Source organism: Pipistrellus kuhlii, unplaced genomic scaffold, assembly GCF_014108245.1.
Source record: "Pipistrellus kuhlii isolate mPipKuh1 unplaced genomic scaffold, mPipKuh1.p scaffold_m20_p_36, whole genome shotgun sequence".
Taxonomy (NCBI): domain Eukaryota; kingdom Metazoa; phylum Chordata; class Mammalia; order Chiroptera; family Vespertilionidae; genus Pipistrellus; species Pipistrellus kuhlii.
Window position 1 is genome coordinate 3,489,085 of NW_023425536.1, and position 16,477 is coordinate 3,505,561.

Here is a 16,477-nt window from a genome sequence, read left to right on the forward strand (position 1 = left end):
TTTGCTATGCTTTCTCCTTTATCCTAGGACGCTTACCATTTTCGATCAGAGTTCTCCTGGAGGCAGCCATTCGGAACTGTGATGAATTTCTGGTGAAGAAAAATGACATTGAAAATATCCTAAACTGGAATGTCATGCAGCACAAGAACATAGAAGTGCCGTTTAAGCCTGCTCGGGTCATCCTGCAGGATTTCACGTGAGCCTTCGTTCTGTTCTTCTCTGCCTCCCTCGTCAGCCTTTAAGGAAAGCTTTAAATAAAAAGCCAACCACAGTGACTATATAATTTATCACCCCATACCCAGACACTTTTGAAAACAAAAGGGAGCTATTGATTCTAGGCAGCAAGGGCTTGTTTCAGGCAAGCTGGGATGTGTTCCCTCCACCTCTTCCAGTGACAAAGGTCATTGCCTTGGTCTTGAGGACTGCAGTCCTAAATGTACCAGCGAAGGGGGACAGACATAGGAGTGGAGCTATCTTAGAATCTTTTCCCCCCACATCCTGCCACTCAGGAGACAAGGTTCAAACAACTGTACTTGAACATTGATGTGCAGTTGAACACTGACATGCAGTCCCGTGAGGAGTGATAGGAGTTCAGAATGCCTGACCTATTGCCGTGAAGCCCCAGTTCACATCCTGCTGTTCCCAGAATTCTTTGCTCCCCATCGGCCTCTTTTTTAAGATAGCACTCACTACCTTTCTATTTTTAAATAATATTAATTTACTCCTTCTGGAGACCCAATTTTATTTTACTAAAGTAAGATACCCAAATTTAATTTTATTCTCTAATATAACTGAATGGAAGGATTCACTTATACATTTGATTTATAACCTATTTCTCTGAATTATATTCATTCCTTTAAGTTTGGTCTGACGTTGAATCTGTGTTCATATGTTTTCTCTAGGTCTTTGTCAGCCTACCATGTGAATGGGAAACAGTCATGGCAGTAAAAGTTCCAGAGTTTTTAAGCACCAACTTTCCCAAAGTTCCTCTACTTAGACCATCTTGGTTGTTAACTTTAATGCAGTGATAAAACTGCACATAGACCTACGGCTCCGCCATAGCACTTATTATTTAGGTGATTTCTGCTCAAGGAAATGTGGTCAGAAACTTTCACTTTCCTAAGTCATTGTTCGCTCCACTGATGAGCGTTTCATTGCCAATTTTTTGTCAGTGGAGACAAAAGCTAAAAAACTCAGTGACACATGCTTGCCAGATTTATCTTCTGCTCAATCCCTTCTTTCCTCAGGGGTGTGCCGGCCGTGGTAGACTTTGCTGCGATGCGTGACGCTGTGAAAAAGTTAGGAGGAGATCCAGAGAAAATAAACCCCATCTGCCCTGCCGACCTTGTGATTGATCATTCCATCCAAGTTGATTTCAACAGAAGGTGAGAGATTAAAGCGAATACCTGGGCTTTCTGCTCTGTGCAAAGTATTGGAGTGTAAGTCTCTCGCATGCGCGCGTGTGTTTGTGTGTGTGTGTGTGTGTGTGTGTAATTATTTAATAAATAAATGAAGAAAATATTTAAAAGGAATATTTAGGAAAACTCAAACTTAATATAGATTTTGCAGTGAAGCTTTTTATTTTGTGGGTTAGGGTAAATTTTTAAAATCCCTTTTCTTCCCCCCCCCCCCCCTTTTTTTTTTTCCTGTTTACTTCTTGGAGTGAGCAGCCTGTGTTTAAATCCAGCTTCAAGTCTTAGGGGGAAACATTCACATGAATTTCTGCCATGAGAGTTAGTCAATGCAAGTATTTGTTTGACTTTAAGAGTTTGGTTTTTAGGTTTCTTGTTGTTTTTAACCACTGGATTCTTAATCCACTTTTTTTATTTTTTAATCTCAAGTAACTATTTTATATCTTGACTATCTCCCCCTCTCCATATCGGTTTCTATAATGCCTGTGCCTTTTTTCTCCTTTGTTCTTTCTTCTATTGTTTGATACTCCTTTCACTCTTCCCCAGAATTCTTCGAGTAACGCTAACATCTCCATGGCAGTCGACAATAAGAATTTATTTCTTACACGTCGTCTACAAGTTGACTGGGAGGTCAGCTGATCTAAGCTGAGTGCAGGGGCAGCTCTGCTTCGTCCCGCCCTGGCTGGTCAGCGGCTGGCCCTGCACTGCACATCCGCGGGGCAGCCGGGAAGCACCGCTCCCTGTGAGCTTCTCTTGGGGCCCAGGTGGAGGAGAAAGCCTCTCCTCACAGGCTCACAAAGGCAAGCAGGATCCCACTATATACTGAGGCCCAGAGCAGGACTGGCATACGTTCACTTCTAGTCACAAGGACATTAGTCAAAGCAAGTTACACAATTAAGTCCAAAGTCACAGAAGTAATTGCAAGATTACACAAGGGAAGGCAGCCAGGGCCTGCTAGAAGGCTGGTATCTTAACCTAGAAGTTCTTATCAGTTATCAGTGAGGAAATAAATAATTATTCTGCATATAATCCTGGGAAAATTAATTATTTGGTAGACATAGCAGTTCATATGAATTAAGGTATTGATATTAAAAAATTAAGTCATAAAATTTAGAAGAATATTCAAGAACATATGTGTCAAAAATCTTTATGAAAAATACATTTCTAAATTTTGAAGCAATGAATAAAACAAAAGGAGGAAATCTATAGATTTAATGACTTCAAAGTTAACAGGAAATAACTTGAAAAATATTTGCAACAAATATGGTCAAGGATTATTATTCTTAATATATAAAGGGAGATGTGGAAGGTGATGTCAGCAGTATGGCATTGCAAGAGGTCCTTCTGATCTCTCCCCTTGAAATTACAAGTTGAGCATCTGTAATTCAACAGAGGATTCCCTGCTTAACACACAAACACGTCTGAGAGATCCATGCATTAAAGCATCTGAAGGTGGGCAAATCAGAGCTAAGGGGGGGGTGGGGGGAGACAAAGATAGGAGCCACAGTGGACACACTCTGCAATCCTGAAGAGTAGAGAGGTAGAGTCAACATCCCTGCCTGAGTGGCCAGCACATGGGATAGCTGAACCCAGTAATGGGCAGACACAGAACAGCTGCAGCAGCTGTGGATCAGCAGCTGCCATTACCAGGCACTAAACAAAGCCATAGAACCTGCCTTCTTCCCTCCTTCCCAGAGCCTGCCTTCCCTCACCCTCCCACAGCTCACATCTGCCCCCAGCAAAAGCTCTAGCAGCAAGTGTCGGTTACACAGCACAGTGTCTGCAGCCCTGAGAATTGGAGAAGCAGAGCATTCCTGCCTGAGCAGCAGGCACACCATGGCTAATCCCAGTGATGGGTAGAAACACAGAAGTCTGGCGTTAGCGGGGTGGCAGCTGCTGTTAGTGGGAGGAGAGCAAAGCCATACATGCATGACTTGGCCTTTCCCAACCCATCCCGCCCAAACCATTGCAGCTGAGCCCAGCAGAGGCTTAGACAGTACACACGGCCAGCAGCATCTAGTTGCAGGATGCAGTGCTGGGATTCCACCAGCTTGGAGCACCATTGTCCACCACATTTACTCCTTGAGGGCAGTGTCCTGAGACCCAGGTGGCCTGGTGAGGGGACACCCATCTCCCCAGAGAATACAGAGCATTTCCCACTGCCCTTCAGAGAGCTGAGAAGCCAAAGCAATTCAAGATAAAATAAAAACATGCTTCAGCGCCACCTATTGGAAACCAAAAGAAAGACTTCTTCCTATCAATCTGCTGATAGAGATCCGCTAAACACTCTTAAAAAGGCAGATCTCATTCCCATAAGTGCCTCGACAGAGAAACAGTCCACCCAATAACCAGGGTAACAAGGCAGCTCAGAAGGTAATGAAAAATCTCCAGAAAATAAACATAGCAAAATGTGTGCCTTAAATGACAAGAGAATTCTAGATTGCATGTGTGAAAAAAACCTCAGTGAGATGTAAGAAAACTCAGGAAGGTTAATGAACTCACAAATAAAATCCACGAACCAAAGAGATTGAAACTTAAAAAAAAAAAAAAAAAAAAAGGACCAAATAGAAATTTTGGAACTGAAGAGCTAAATAAAAGAGATGAAGAATGAACTGACCAGATCGAGGAAAAAGAGCTGACTAGATGGAGGAAACATTGGTGATTCTGGAGATAGGAATCTAAAATGGCACAGATGGAAGAAGAAAGAGATTTGGGGAGGAAAATAAAAATGGAAGAACTCTAGAGAACTATTGGACTCCATCAGAAAGAGCAATATAAGATTAGTGGGTATGCCAGAGGGAGAAGAGAAGGAGAAAGGAACAGAGAGCCTGTTCAAACAGTCAGTGAGAACTTCCCCAACCTATGATCCTCAAATCCAAGAAGTTAACAGAAGACCTAAGTATCTCAATCCAAAAAGGCCTTCTCTAAGGCATATATTAAAACTGTCAAAAATTAATGACAAAGAAATAATTCTCATGGCAACCAGAGGAAAGAAGATAATAAATTATAAAGCAAATTTCATTAAAGTATAAGATTTTTCAGCAGAAACCCTACAAGCTAGGGGAAAGTGGAATAAAATAGTCAAACTATTGAAAGAGAGAAATTGCCAGGCAAGAATAATATATCCAACAAAGGTGTCCTTTAGATATGAAGAAGAAATAAAGATTTTCATTCACAGGAGCTGAGGGAGTTTATCACCACAAGCCCTGAAACAGACATGTCTAAGATGATTCATGGACAGACAGAAACAGGAAATGGCAATTCATTATTTAGAATAGATTATTGTACTCTGAAATGCAGTGTAAAGATTAAAAGAGGTAAAAACGTTCGTGTGTTTTTTGTTTTTTTTAAAGAAAAGACATAGCTACTGCAATTTGGAAAGACATTCACAGCATAAGAAGATGATTTGTGACAACAAAAATATAAAAGGAGGAGGATAAAGGTCTGAATTTGCACTGGGAAATAGAGATAAGATGCTAACAGAAGCAAAATGACTGCTGCCTATCTGAAACTTCCTATTACATAAACCTAATGGTTACAACAACAGCAAAATTTTAACATAAAAAACAACAACACAGGAAAACATTATAGAATGCCACCAAACTAAAATAACAGACAATAGAGTAAACAATAGAGACACAAGGAAAAACAATAGAGACACAGAGCTACCCGAAAGCAAAAGGTTTAAATGGATATAGGAAATACTCAGACATCAATAATCACCCTAAATGGAAATGCTCTGATTTTGTGGCAATTGGATCAAAGAACAAAGTCCAACCATATGCTGCCTTCAAGAGATACATCTAAGCTACAAAGACAAAGATAGGCTCAGCCTGAAAAGGTAGAAAATGATAGTCCAAGCAAATGGCATCCGAAGAAAAGCAGGTGCAGCCATACTTATATAAGACAAAGTAGATATCAAAATAAAAAGTAAGCAGACAAGGATGGACATTGTATACTGATAAAGGGGAAAATACATCAAGAAGATATAACATTTATCCATATCTATGCACCCAGTAAGGGAGTACCAAGATATCTAAAGCAACTACTAACAGAAATTAAGGGAGAAACTGACAAAAACATGATTATTGTAGGGGGCCTAAATATCCTATTGAAAGCTATGGATAGATTATCCAAACAGAAAATCGAAAAGGAAGTATTGGTCTTACTCCACACTTAGACTAAATGGGCATAATCTCATTTGCCGAGTATTTCATTCCAGAACACCAGATTATATATTATTCTCTATTGCACATGGAACATTCTCAAGGGTAAACTATATGATGGGACACAAAACTAGCCTCAATAATTTATATATATATATATAGTTGTTGTTGTTGATTTCAGAGAGGAAGGGATAGGGAGAGAGAGATAGAAACATCAATGATGAGAGATAATCATTGCTCAGCTGCCTCCTGCATGCCCCCAGGTGGCAACCAAGATAGCAATTCAGGTATGTGCCCTGACTGGAAATTGAACTGTGATCTCCAGGTTGATGCTCAACCATGGAACCACACTTGGCCAGGCTAGCCTCAACAAATTTAAGATTGAAATCTCATCAAGCATATTCTCTGACCACTATACATTGGAATTGGAAATCAACTGCAAAAGGAAAATGGAAAAAGCTATGAATATGTGGAGATTAAGCAACATGGTACTAAACAATGACTGGGTCAAAGAAGAAATAAAAGGAGAGATCAAAAGACACATAGACAAATGAGAATAACAGTGTGACATATCAAAACTTTAGGGATAGAGCAAAAGTGGTGAAAAGAGGGAAATTTACATTCTGGGGCAGGTCTACCTTAGAAAAATTCCAAGTTAACAACCTCATATCTGTAATAGTAAAACATAATATGCTAATTAGACCAGACAGCTGAATATCTTCTGGACAAAGCCGGGACTGCAAGGGCCCAGGCAAGCCACTGAAGTTGTGAGGGCCAATCCCCTTGCACAAATTTTGTGCATTGGGCTTCTAGTTTCAATATAAGGATCTAGGAAAAGAAGAACACACAAAGCCCAAAGTCAGCAGAAGGAAGGGAATAATAGAAATTAGAGCAGAACTAAAAGAAATATAAAAGAAAAAGACAATAGAAAAATTAATGCAAGAGCTAGTTTTTAAAAAGATTAATAAAATTGACAAACTGGCAAGACTCACTAAGAAAAAAAAAGAGAAATAGACAAAATCAGACATGAAAAAAGAGAAGTTACGGTGGACACCACAGAAATACAAAGGACCATACAAGAATAGTACATGCTTCCAAATTTAATAACCTAGAAGAAATTGAAGAGTTCTTAGAAATATATAACTTTTTTACACTGAATCATATAGATCTGGAAAATCTGTCCAGATGGTGTTGATCAGTAGTTGAGCATTGACTCATGAACCAGGGGGTCGCTGTTCAATTCCCGGTCAGGGCACATGCCTAGGATGTGGCTAAATTCCCGGTGGGGGACATGCAAGAAGCAGCCAATCAGTGATTCTCATCATTGATGTTTCTATCTCACTTTCACTCTCCCCCTCTGCAATTAATAAAAAATAATAATAATTAAAAAAAAGAACTGGAAAATCTAAATAGACCAATCAATAGTAAGGAAATTGAGTTAATTAAAACCTCCAAAGACATAAAACCCCAGGACTGGGTGGATTCTAATCAAACATTCAAAAAAGATTTAATACCTATTTTTCTCAGTCTTTCAAAAAAAATTGGAGGAGATGCAATGCTTCCTAACTCATTTTTATGAGGCTTATACTACCGATACCAAATTCTGGCAGGGATAATATTCCCCCAAAAAGGGAAATCTACAGACCAATATCAATACCAATGCAAAAATCTTAACCAAAATACTAGCAAATCAAATTCAACAATACATTAAAAAATACTACCATCATGATCAAGAGGGGTTCTTTCTAGAGGCACAGTGATAATTCAACATAGGGAATTGATTAAAGTGGTACATCACAGTCACAAAAGGAAATCAATATACTCAAGCTTATAGACATTATTAATTATAAAGGTGTAATGAAGGAGACATTTTTATGCACTGCTGATAGCACTGTAATTTAGAGATGATGAAAACAGTTTGTATCAAGATCCTTAAAAACTGATAACCTTTGTCCTGGAATTTCCAAGCTTAACTGATACAGATACAGAAAAAAAGCTTAATGATTTACTAGTGTTCATTAAAGCATTATTTATAATAATGAAAATGTAGAAGCGTTCTAAATATATGATAAAAGGGAATGATTTATTAAATTACTGTGTGTCCTTAAAGTAAATTGTAAGATAACTTTTACAGTTATATTTACAATGTGCTACGTAACACTTGGAACCTGCTTATGTCGTACAGCTCCATGAGCCAGGTGCACAATATTAGAAAGTGAAATGCAGTTATTTCTAGAATCATAATTGCTTTTCAGTTTTGCAATAAGCTATTATCTTATAATGAAATAGCATTTAAGAATATGAAACAATCCATTCAGAGGGGAAAAGGAAACCGTTACTTGCTTCTTTGGGGATTTAAGCAGGTTCTATACGGCCTCAAGAGAAACGTAGAAACTGGTCATTCTCCAGTTGGTGTTGGCAATATCCAAACCAAATAAATCCAAGATAAAGAGAAGTCTGCTCTGTAGCTGACAGTTCTTGGAACAGACAGATCGCATGCTAGCCAGCTCTTCCTTTCCTTTCGACTCTAAATCTATCCTTAGGCAACATGTCTCCCCCATGCCCCCTCCTCTTACATCACATGAGCTTAATTTAATGTTTGATTTCAAAGGAAGAGTTAAAAATACATACACAAAATATCCTATTTGAGATTAATGATGTTTTCCTGAAGTCCCACTTCAGAAGCCATAAAAAGTGGCCTCACAAAATCATGGCCAACGTGATGTTTCTGGGAAACTCTCATTGTGGATGGATTTACCTCATTTTGCTGGCCTGGTGGAGACAGAATTGCAATTGTTTTAATGTCTGAAATCTTTTCTCGCTTCTCACCATTCATAGACCTCCTGACTTAAGCAATTAATTATTTTTGGTTATCACCAAGTTCAGTGTGATTTTTTAAACTTTTAAACCTTGACATCATCAACTCTGATTTTAATTTTTTATTGGCATTTCCATTTATACTGTAGTACAAAAATTCTATATAATAAAGAGATAATATGCAAATTGACCATCACTCCAGCAGACACTATGGCCACCCCCATGTGGTCAAAGATGGCTGTCCCCATGTGGACACAAGATGGCCACCACAAGATGGCCAGCAGGAGAGGGCAGTTGGAGGTGACCAGGCCTGCAGGGGAGGACAGTTGGGGGGCAACAGGCCAGCAGGCGAAGGCAGATAGGGGGTGACCGGGCCAGCAGAGGAGGGCAATTGGGAGCAAAGAGGCCTGCAGTGGAGGACAGTTGGGTGTGACCAGCCCTCAGGGGAGGGTAGTTGGGAGGGACCAGTCCTGCCTAGGAGGGCAGTTAGGGGCAACCAGGGTTGGGTGTGACCAGCCCTCAGCAGAGGGCAGTGGGTAACCAGGCCTGCAAGGAAGGACAGTTGGGAGGGATAAGGCCTGAAGGGCAGGGCAGTTGGGAACCAGACCTGCAGGGGAGGGCAGTTGGGGGTGGCCAGGCCAGCTGGGGAGGGCAATTGGGGACAACCAGGCCTGCAGGGGGGGGCAGTTGGGAGTGACCTGGCCAGCTGGGGAGGGCAGTTTGGGACAACCAGGCCTGCAAGGGAGAGCAATTAGGGGCAATCGGGCCATCAGGGGAGCAGTTAGGCAGTAATCATGATGGCAGTGGAGTAGTTAGGAGAAATCAGGCATACAGATAGGTAAGCAGTTGGGAGGAAACAATCCTTGATTATGATTGGGCCTAAACGGGCCGCCGGACATCCCTGAAGGCATCCCAGGTTAGAGAGGGTGCAGGCTGGACTGAGGGGCACTCCCTCTCCCCCTGCATGAATTTCGTGCACTGGGCATCTAGTATTTTTATAAAACAGCAAATATAAGGTGAACTTTGATTCTAAATTGATACCCAAATCTAGCAGATCTGTTTTGTTTCTTTTCTAATTAAACAGAACATTTCTGTTAGAAATGTTTTCATTGGTGTTGTTTTGTTTTATTTCTTGGGTTTGGTTTTGCAATTTGACCTCCTAGTCACTTTCCTCATGTTTGTAAGGAATCAAATGGGATATGTGTCAGTCTTTGTGCAACTGTGTGCTGTGGGCGTATTTCCAGCTTTTTCCAGAAATGAAGTAGAAAAATGGGGTAGAGGTGGTAGGGTGGTAAATTTTCTCAGTTAAATACTTCCAAGCTCTTTGCCTGATTTGAATAATATTAATTCACCTCACATCATCTTTAGGCATTGAGGATCTAACTAACACATTATTGTAAGGCTTTACAAAGTTATCTCGGAAATAACCATTTTTAAAATCTCAACAAGGATATCATAACAATTTCCGACCAGATTTTGTGAGTGTGAAAACTTATCTGTGAAAACTGTTGGTGAATTTCTGGAGTACCATCTATAATAATAAAAGGGTAATATGCTAATTAGACGACGTCCTTCTGGATGCAGCCTGGGCTGCGAGGGAAGCCTGGGTCCCGGGTGCCAGAGGGAAGCCTGAATTCCAGGCTCTGAGCTCCCGGCCACGGCGGTGCCCTTGCTGCTTTTGCTCTTTGTGTTCCGTGCGGCACGAGGCGGGCTCTGCAGAGCACCGATCACTGAAGGAAAGGGGCGGAGGAGGAGTGTGGGGGTGGAAGGAGGGGCCCAGGACCATCAGGCCTGCTTCAGCTCTGTGACTTGCATGCACCTGACCTTGGATGAATTACTAAACTTCCTGTGCCTCAGCTTCCTCTTCTTCTCGGTGGGGTGACAGTAGTACCTGACTGAGTTCACACTTGGCACCGGGGACATAATCCTAGCCTTTAGCTCCTGCGGTTACTGTGCTGGCTGCGGCCACTCCCACAACCACCGTGACTGCTCCTGTCTCCGCAGCAGCAGCAGCTACGGGAGGCAGCACAGCATGGGGGGTTAGAGCATCAGTACTGGAGTCGGACTCTCCGGTTTGAGTCCCAGTTCCACCATAACCTGCTGTGTGGTCCTGAGCAAGCTTTTACCCTCCCTTGTCTCAGTTTCCTCTTGAAAAATGTGGATATTAGTTGGGCCCAACTCAAAGGGTCATTATAGGGACTAAATGAGAAAAATAAAACATTAGAATAGTTTTATTTTCATGTCATGAGGTTGTGGATGAGAAGGGAGTTGAGAAGGGCTGTTCCTGGGAATGTCAGTAAGTGTTAGCTATTAACAAGGCCATCCTTGGGTCTAAGCTACTAATTTCACTACCTTCCCCATGTTCCCGCAATCCAAAACATACAGTGTATGAGCGCCCCTGTGTGCCGAACCCGCCAAGCTGCAACGATGAGTTACCCTACCTTGCGTCAACACAATGTAGTTGGATCACAAAAATCCTGGGAAAGTGTCTTGACGCCCTGAGTGGCCGGTGTCATTCCGGAAGGGCTGAGTGGCTTTGAGTAAACCTCGGCATGTAGCCTGGGCTCTACAGACATTCCTGGGTGGCCCCATCCTCTTCCGGACCTCTGTCCGAGAGAGAGGAGGTGATGATTCTGTAAATGCCTGTCCTCCCAGCACCCGTTGCTCCCTGTTTCCCAACATGAACAGGTGAAAATGCCAGCCCAGCCGTGGCTCCGCCCGGACAGGAGTTGCTGGGAGGCTGGGGATGAGCAGGGAGGAGAGGAACAAGGGTTCTTTAACTGTCTAAGCTGCTGGTGTGGTCAGGAATGCCTGAGTCCGTTCCTATGGGTCTCACATTGTGATTGAATTCATTTAAACTTAAGTTCACTTACCATTTTCTACCCGCCATGTTTAAAGAGATTGTAGGAGTCACTTTAATCAAATCATTATTCTTTTTACTTCTGCTGATTACCTTTCCTTCCCCACGTGAATGAATGTACAGCACTACCCAGCGGGCCTGCAGATAAAATTACCATTTTGTTTATTCATTTCCAATAAATTTGACAAGTAACGTTCTAACTCTTACATTTCATACATTTGGTTTTTCTCTCCGACAGGGCAGACAGTTTACAGAAGAATCAAGACCTGGAATTTGAAAGGAATCGAGAACGATTTGAATTTTTAAAGGTATGGACAGAGTTTGGCCCGGGGGTGACCTTTCCGGATGTGGGTGCGAGGGAGAGGTGCGGGAGCTGGGCTGCCGGGGAGCGCCTCGGGCATTCAGCGTGTTCTCCCGTGTTTCCATCCCAGTGGGGCTCTCAGGCTTTTCGCAACATGCGCATCATCCCCCCGGGCTCGGGGATCATCCACCAGGTGAACCTGGAGTATTTGGCCAGAGTGGTGTTTGATCAGGATGGATATTACTACCCCGACAGCCTTGTGGGCACGGACTCGCACACCACCATGATCGACGGCCTGGGCGTCCTCGGGTGGGGTGAGTGTCCTTCCCTGTGTTCCGTGCTGCAGCTGTGCGTTGGCTGATGTTGGCGCCATTGCTCCCAGGAGCATGGGTTTGTGTGACCACAGAATCGAGAGGCATTTGGGCCTGCTTTGTTGGCCGCTGTATTTCCAGTGCCCAGAAAAATGCCTCCTGCCTTTGTTTGGACACGTGAACCGGGATAGGGGTCAGGGTCATTTAGAATAACTGAAATCACCTGTGTGTGTGTTACAAGTGGAGGTTCCTGTACACACACACACACACACACACACACACACACACACACATATACACCCCGGTCCACTTGGTTGAAATCAAAGGGATTTTGATGCAGGTGTTTGGGGAACCACACTCGGAGTAACATTCATTAAAACGTCTGTGGGAGGGAGGGAGGGAGAAGGTCATTGCTTCTTCTAGAAGCATAACTCTGTTCTAGTAGCTAGTACTGTTGTAACTGGGTTTGTTGCCTGTTAATGACTCTGAGTTCTGCCTGGGGATACGGTGAGAGTAATGAAGCATTGTTTTATCATGCCCCTCCTTGCAGGTGTGGGTGGCATCGAAGCAGAGGCTGTCATGCTGGGTCAGCCAATCAGCATGGTGCTTCCGCAGGTGATTGGCTACAGGCTGATGGGAAACCCCCACCCTCTGGTCACATCCACTGACATCGTGCTAACCATCACCAAGGTAACAGACGCTGCCCCTTCTGTGGTCTTGGAGAGTCACAGTGACACACGGGGAAATACGTGATGGGTCCCTCTTGGCCTCCGTGTGTTCTGGGAAATGCTAGGAAACTGTATGTTGATGATTTTAAAAGGCAATGGATGGGATAAGGGATAATTCTGTGGTTAAGTCTTAGGTTCATTTTACTGTTCTATGGATCTTTTTCTTTTTAAAAAATATATTTTTATTGATTTCAAAGAGGAAGAGGGAGGGATAGAGAGATAGAAACAATGATGAGAGATAATCATTGATCAGCTGCCTACTGCACGCCCCCTACTGGGGATCAATCCTGAAACCCAGGCATGTGACCTGACAGGGAATCAGACTGTGACCTCCTGGTTCATAGGTGGGTACCCAACCACTGAACCACACCAGCCAGCTGGATCTTATTTTGAAATTGTGAAATAGTTCAAATACACAGTAGTAAACATGATATTTATATGCCTACCACATAGACTTGATAGATGATGACACTTTGCTTCAGAGCTCTCTATATTTCTTATGAAATGAAGTGTAATACATATGCTTTAAGATGTCTTCTCTGTTCCCAGAAATAACCACTACCCTGAGGCTGTAAGAATCATTCCTTTATATCTGAATATACTTTTACTACATTTTCCCATGGTTCTTCCTTAAATGTAAATAACAGACTTTTCCTGTGACTAATGTTGGGCTTTTTAAACTCCCTTCTCTATACCAGCGTTTTTCAACCGCTGTTCCGCGGCACACTATGTTGCCTGGTGTGCCGTAGGTGCAGACAAGACAAGAATTTTATAATTTTTCACTATTTTGTTTACTTAATATTTCATAATAAAGTAATTATAAAATACTTTCTTTGTGTTTATTTGATTCCTATTCAAGAGAATTACTTTATATATAGTCAATATAGGCACAGAGTTAAATTTTTTAACATTTTCTAATGGTGGTGTGCCTCGTGATTTTTTTCATGAAACAAGTGTGCCTTTGCCCAAAAAAGGTTGAAAAACACTGCTCTATACTGTAAATTACATTATTGTAAAGATGTTTTTCTAAACTGGAAAATACTGTTTTTTCCCTTTTTTTTCTTTTAGTCCTTTTAGGAAATAATCATGTTTTTTGTGTTTTGTTTTGTTTTTGTGGGATTTGCTTGCTTTGCAAAAAGAAAGCAGCTTTATTTTGAAAGATTATTGGAAAAGTAATTGACTTATTATCGAAAACATAATTTTTCTGGTTATGAGCTTGGAGGCTTGGGATGTTTGGGATGGACACTATCCCGGGAAAGGCCCAGGAAAGGTCCCCTTTGATGGAATCTCTGTGGAACTTGGAACTGGAGTTATCTGAACACACTAGCTAATCATAGATGGGTGTGCATTGCTCTTCCAATGTGGAATAATATGAGGCTTGCACACAAAATTTGGCAAAATTTCACCACGTCACCAACAGAGCCTGTCCCTGTGTTTGCCCTCATTCCTGGAGCTGGCTTCCTGCGGGGCCAGGGGCTCGCCTGGGAAAGATCGGGGAACCCGACTGGATCTTTCGGTTACATTCGACCTGTACCTGTGTTTGGGAAATCTGTCCATTATACACTTGAAAATAGCCACTTACTTACCCAAGCCATCAGTTACTTTTAGCACTAACAGGCATTTCCAGTGATCTCATCGCAGAAAAAGTGTTTCACATTTTTGAACCCTTTTCTTAATATTTTTCTTTGTTTAATGTCATTACTATTTTTTTTTTAAGAATGGTTTTGACCTAATTTTAAGTTTACAGGAGAGTTTATAGAAAGATGATACAGAAAACTCCTGTTACCTCTCTCCCAGCTTCCCCAAATGCCACCTGGCACTACCGTGGTGCATTTATCAAAATACAGAGGCTGGCATTGTAATGAATGGCACTGTTAGCCGAGCAGAAACGTGGCCGGTGTTTTTACTAGCAGTAATGTCCCTTTTCTGCTTCAGCTTCCAGTCCGGATGCCATGTTCTATGTAGTTGGCATTAGTTTTCAAGGTTTGTTCTGTAAAGTAACCAATAACACGTGGAGCTAGCTTATTGTTTCTGCTCATTCGTGCTAGCTGGTAGGAAGTGTAAGGCGGTGATACGGTGATAGTTCTGCATTTCAGAGGTGGTCTGTCCACTCTGACACCTTTCCCTTCTGCCGCTCAGCACCTCCGCCAGGTTGGGGTAGTGGGGAAATTCGTCGAGTTCTTCGGGCCAGGGGTGGCCCAGCTGTCCATTGCTGACCGAGCTACGATTGCCAACATGTGTCCAGAGTACGGAGCAACCGCTGCCTTTTTCCCGGTCGATGAAGTTAGTATCAAGTACCTGGTGCAGACAGGTGAGTGTAACACCGCAAGCGAGAAGCAGGGCCCTTCCTAACGTTTCACAGACACAGCATCGGGCACAGCCTGCTGCTTCCAGCCCGTGCAGGGCACGGGGTCAGATCTGCGGACGTCTTTCTTCTCTCGGTAAGTCACAGTGATTGCTGGGATACCAGCAGGTGCGAAGTGGGTAGGGCGCAGCCATCAGGAAGAGCTCGGCTTCTCTGGAAGCCGAGGGTTGAGGCCGTGGGAGGTGAGGTTAGGGGGTGGACAGGCAGGAACCAGATCCACACAGGCTCAGAGGCCACAGTGACCAGTGAGGTTTTTATTCCACACCTTCTAGGAAGCCACGGAGTCATATCGAGCAAGAAGGTAACATGAAATAGTTTTATTTTTACTACCTCATTCTATGTGACAGAAATAGAGGAGACCTTTTAGTTCCCACATGACTCTTAGAATTGTAACGAAGGCATTAAGGAGAAAGGAGCAAACTCCAGCGTCCTCACCCATGTCCTGTGTGCACTACAGTGGCCAGTGTTTCTTTCGCAACCGGAGTAGCGGGCACAGTAAGAACTGGGTGCCCATCTCCCAGTGGGTCTCATAAGGCCCGTTCACACTCTGACTCCCAGCTTCTCCCAGACTTTCCCAAGGAGAGGTTTCCTGGTAGAGTTACGATTGTCATGAAAAGTTAATTAAAAAAAAAAAAAAGTTTTTATTATAAATACAGCCACATCGAAATTGATTAATTGCTACCTATCTTGATTTCCAAAGAAAGTGAAAACGATATAGAAATTAAAGGGCAGAATAAATAACTAAGAAATCCAGCTCAAGAAGAGCAGGGAAGGGATGGCGGGGAGGGGAGCGGGAGGAAAGCTGGAGAACCATCCAGAGCGAAGATTAGTGTCTGCCGCTGGAGGGGTCCCCTTGAGTAGTGATCTGGCACCACATTTGAAGCATCTATTAAATTTCTCCCGCGCATCTTCATGAAGGGATGTTGTGGGACGTAATCAGCAGTGGGCTCAACCACAGGTCAGGATAAACACGTAAGTGAAGCTCGGGCAGTCGGCTTTTGTGAGGCCGGTGCTAGAAGCTGATGACCTTGACAATTCATGTCAAAGAAACAGGCAAATAAAAATGCTGCTGTGTGGTGGGTCTGAGAATCAGGCTTCCAAACAGTTTTATTCAGGGGCATGGGTGGACTGCATGTCCTTTGGGCATACTTCCTGAGGAATATCTCCTGCAGCCAGGGTCTCATGATTAAGTGCTGAGCGTTCAGGGTCATATTCCTGGTGATGCAGCACTATGAGTTAAGACTTTGGACTTTGGAGTCAAACTCAGGTTCTGATCCTGGTTCTTTCATGTTCTGGCTGTATTTCATGGGAAAGTTACTTCATCTGGAGCCAAGTTTTCCTCATCTGAGAATGAGAATAATAACAGTAGTTGTCTCCTAAGGTCATGATAAACGATTAGAGATTGAGATAATGCATTCAAGCCGGGCACCCAGGAAGTGCTCCTAGCTGGTGACTTGTGGGATTGAGGTGGACTATTATGTTAGCAATAATAATGTGGGATGCCGGGAGTCTGGTGA

At 42.8% G+C, this 16,477-nt stretch overlaps 1 protein-coding gene across 1 annotated transcript in view; it reads left to right on the top strand.

The window, feature by feature from the left end:
• Nucleotides 1-16,477, top strand: part of ACO1 (aconitase 1) — a 63,317-nt gene that overhangs the window by 22,641 nt on the left and 24,199 nt on the right. The window contains exons 3-8 of the mRNA XM_036461312.2: nucleotides 28-196; nucleotides 1,248-1,385; nucleotides 11,494-11,563; nucleotides 11,687-11,870; nucleotides 12,418-12,557; nucleotides 14,735-14,906. Of these exons, the coding sequence (XP_036317205.1) occupies nucleotides 28-196; nucleotides 1,248-1,385; nucleotides 11,494-11,563; nucleotides 11,687-11,870; nucleotides 12,418-12,557; nucleotides 14,735-14,906 (873 nt within the window). The remainder of the gene's footprint in view (nucleotides 1-27; nucleotides 197-1,247; nucleotides 1,386-11,493; nucleotides 11,564-11,686; nucleotides 11,871-12,417; nucleotides 12,558-14,734; nucleotides 14,907-16,477) is intronic.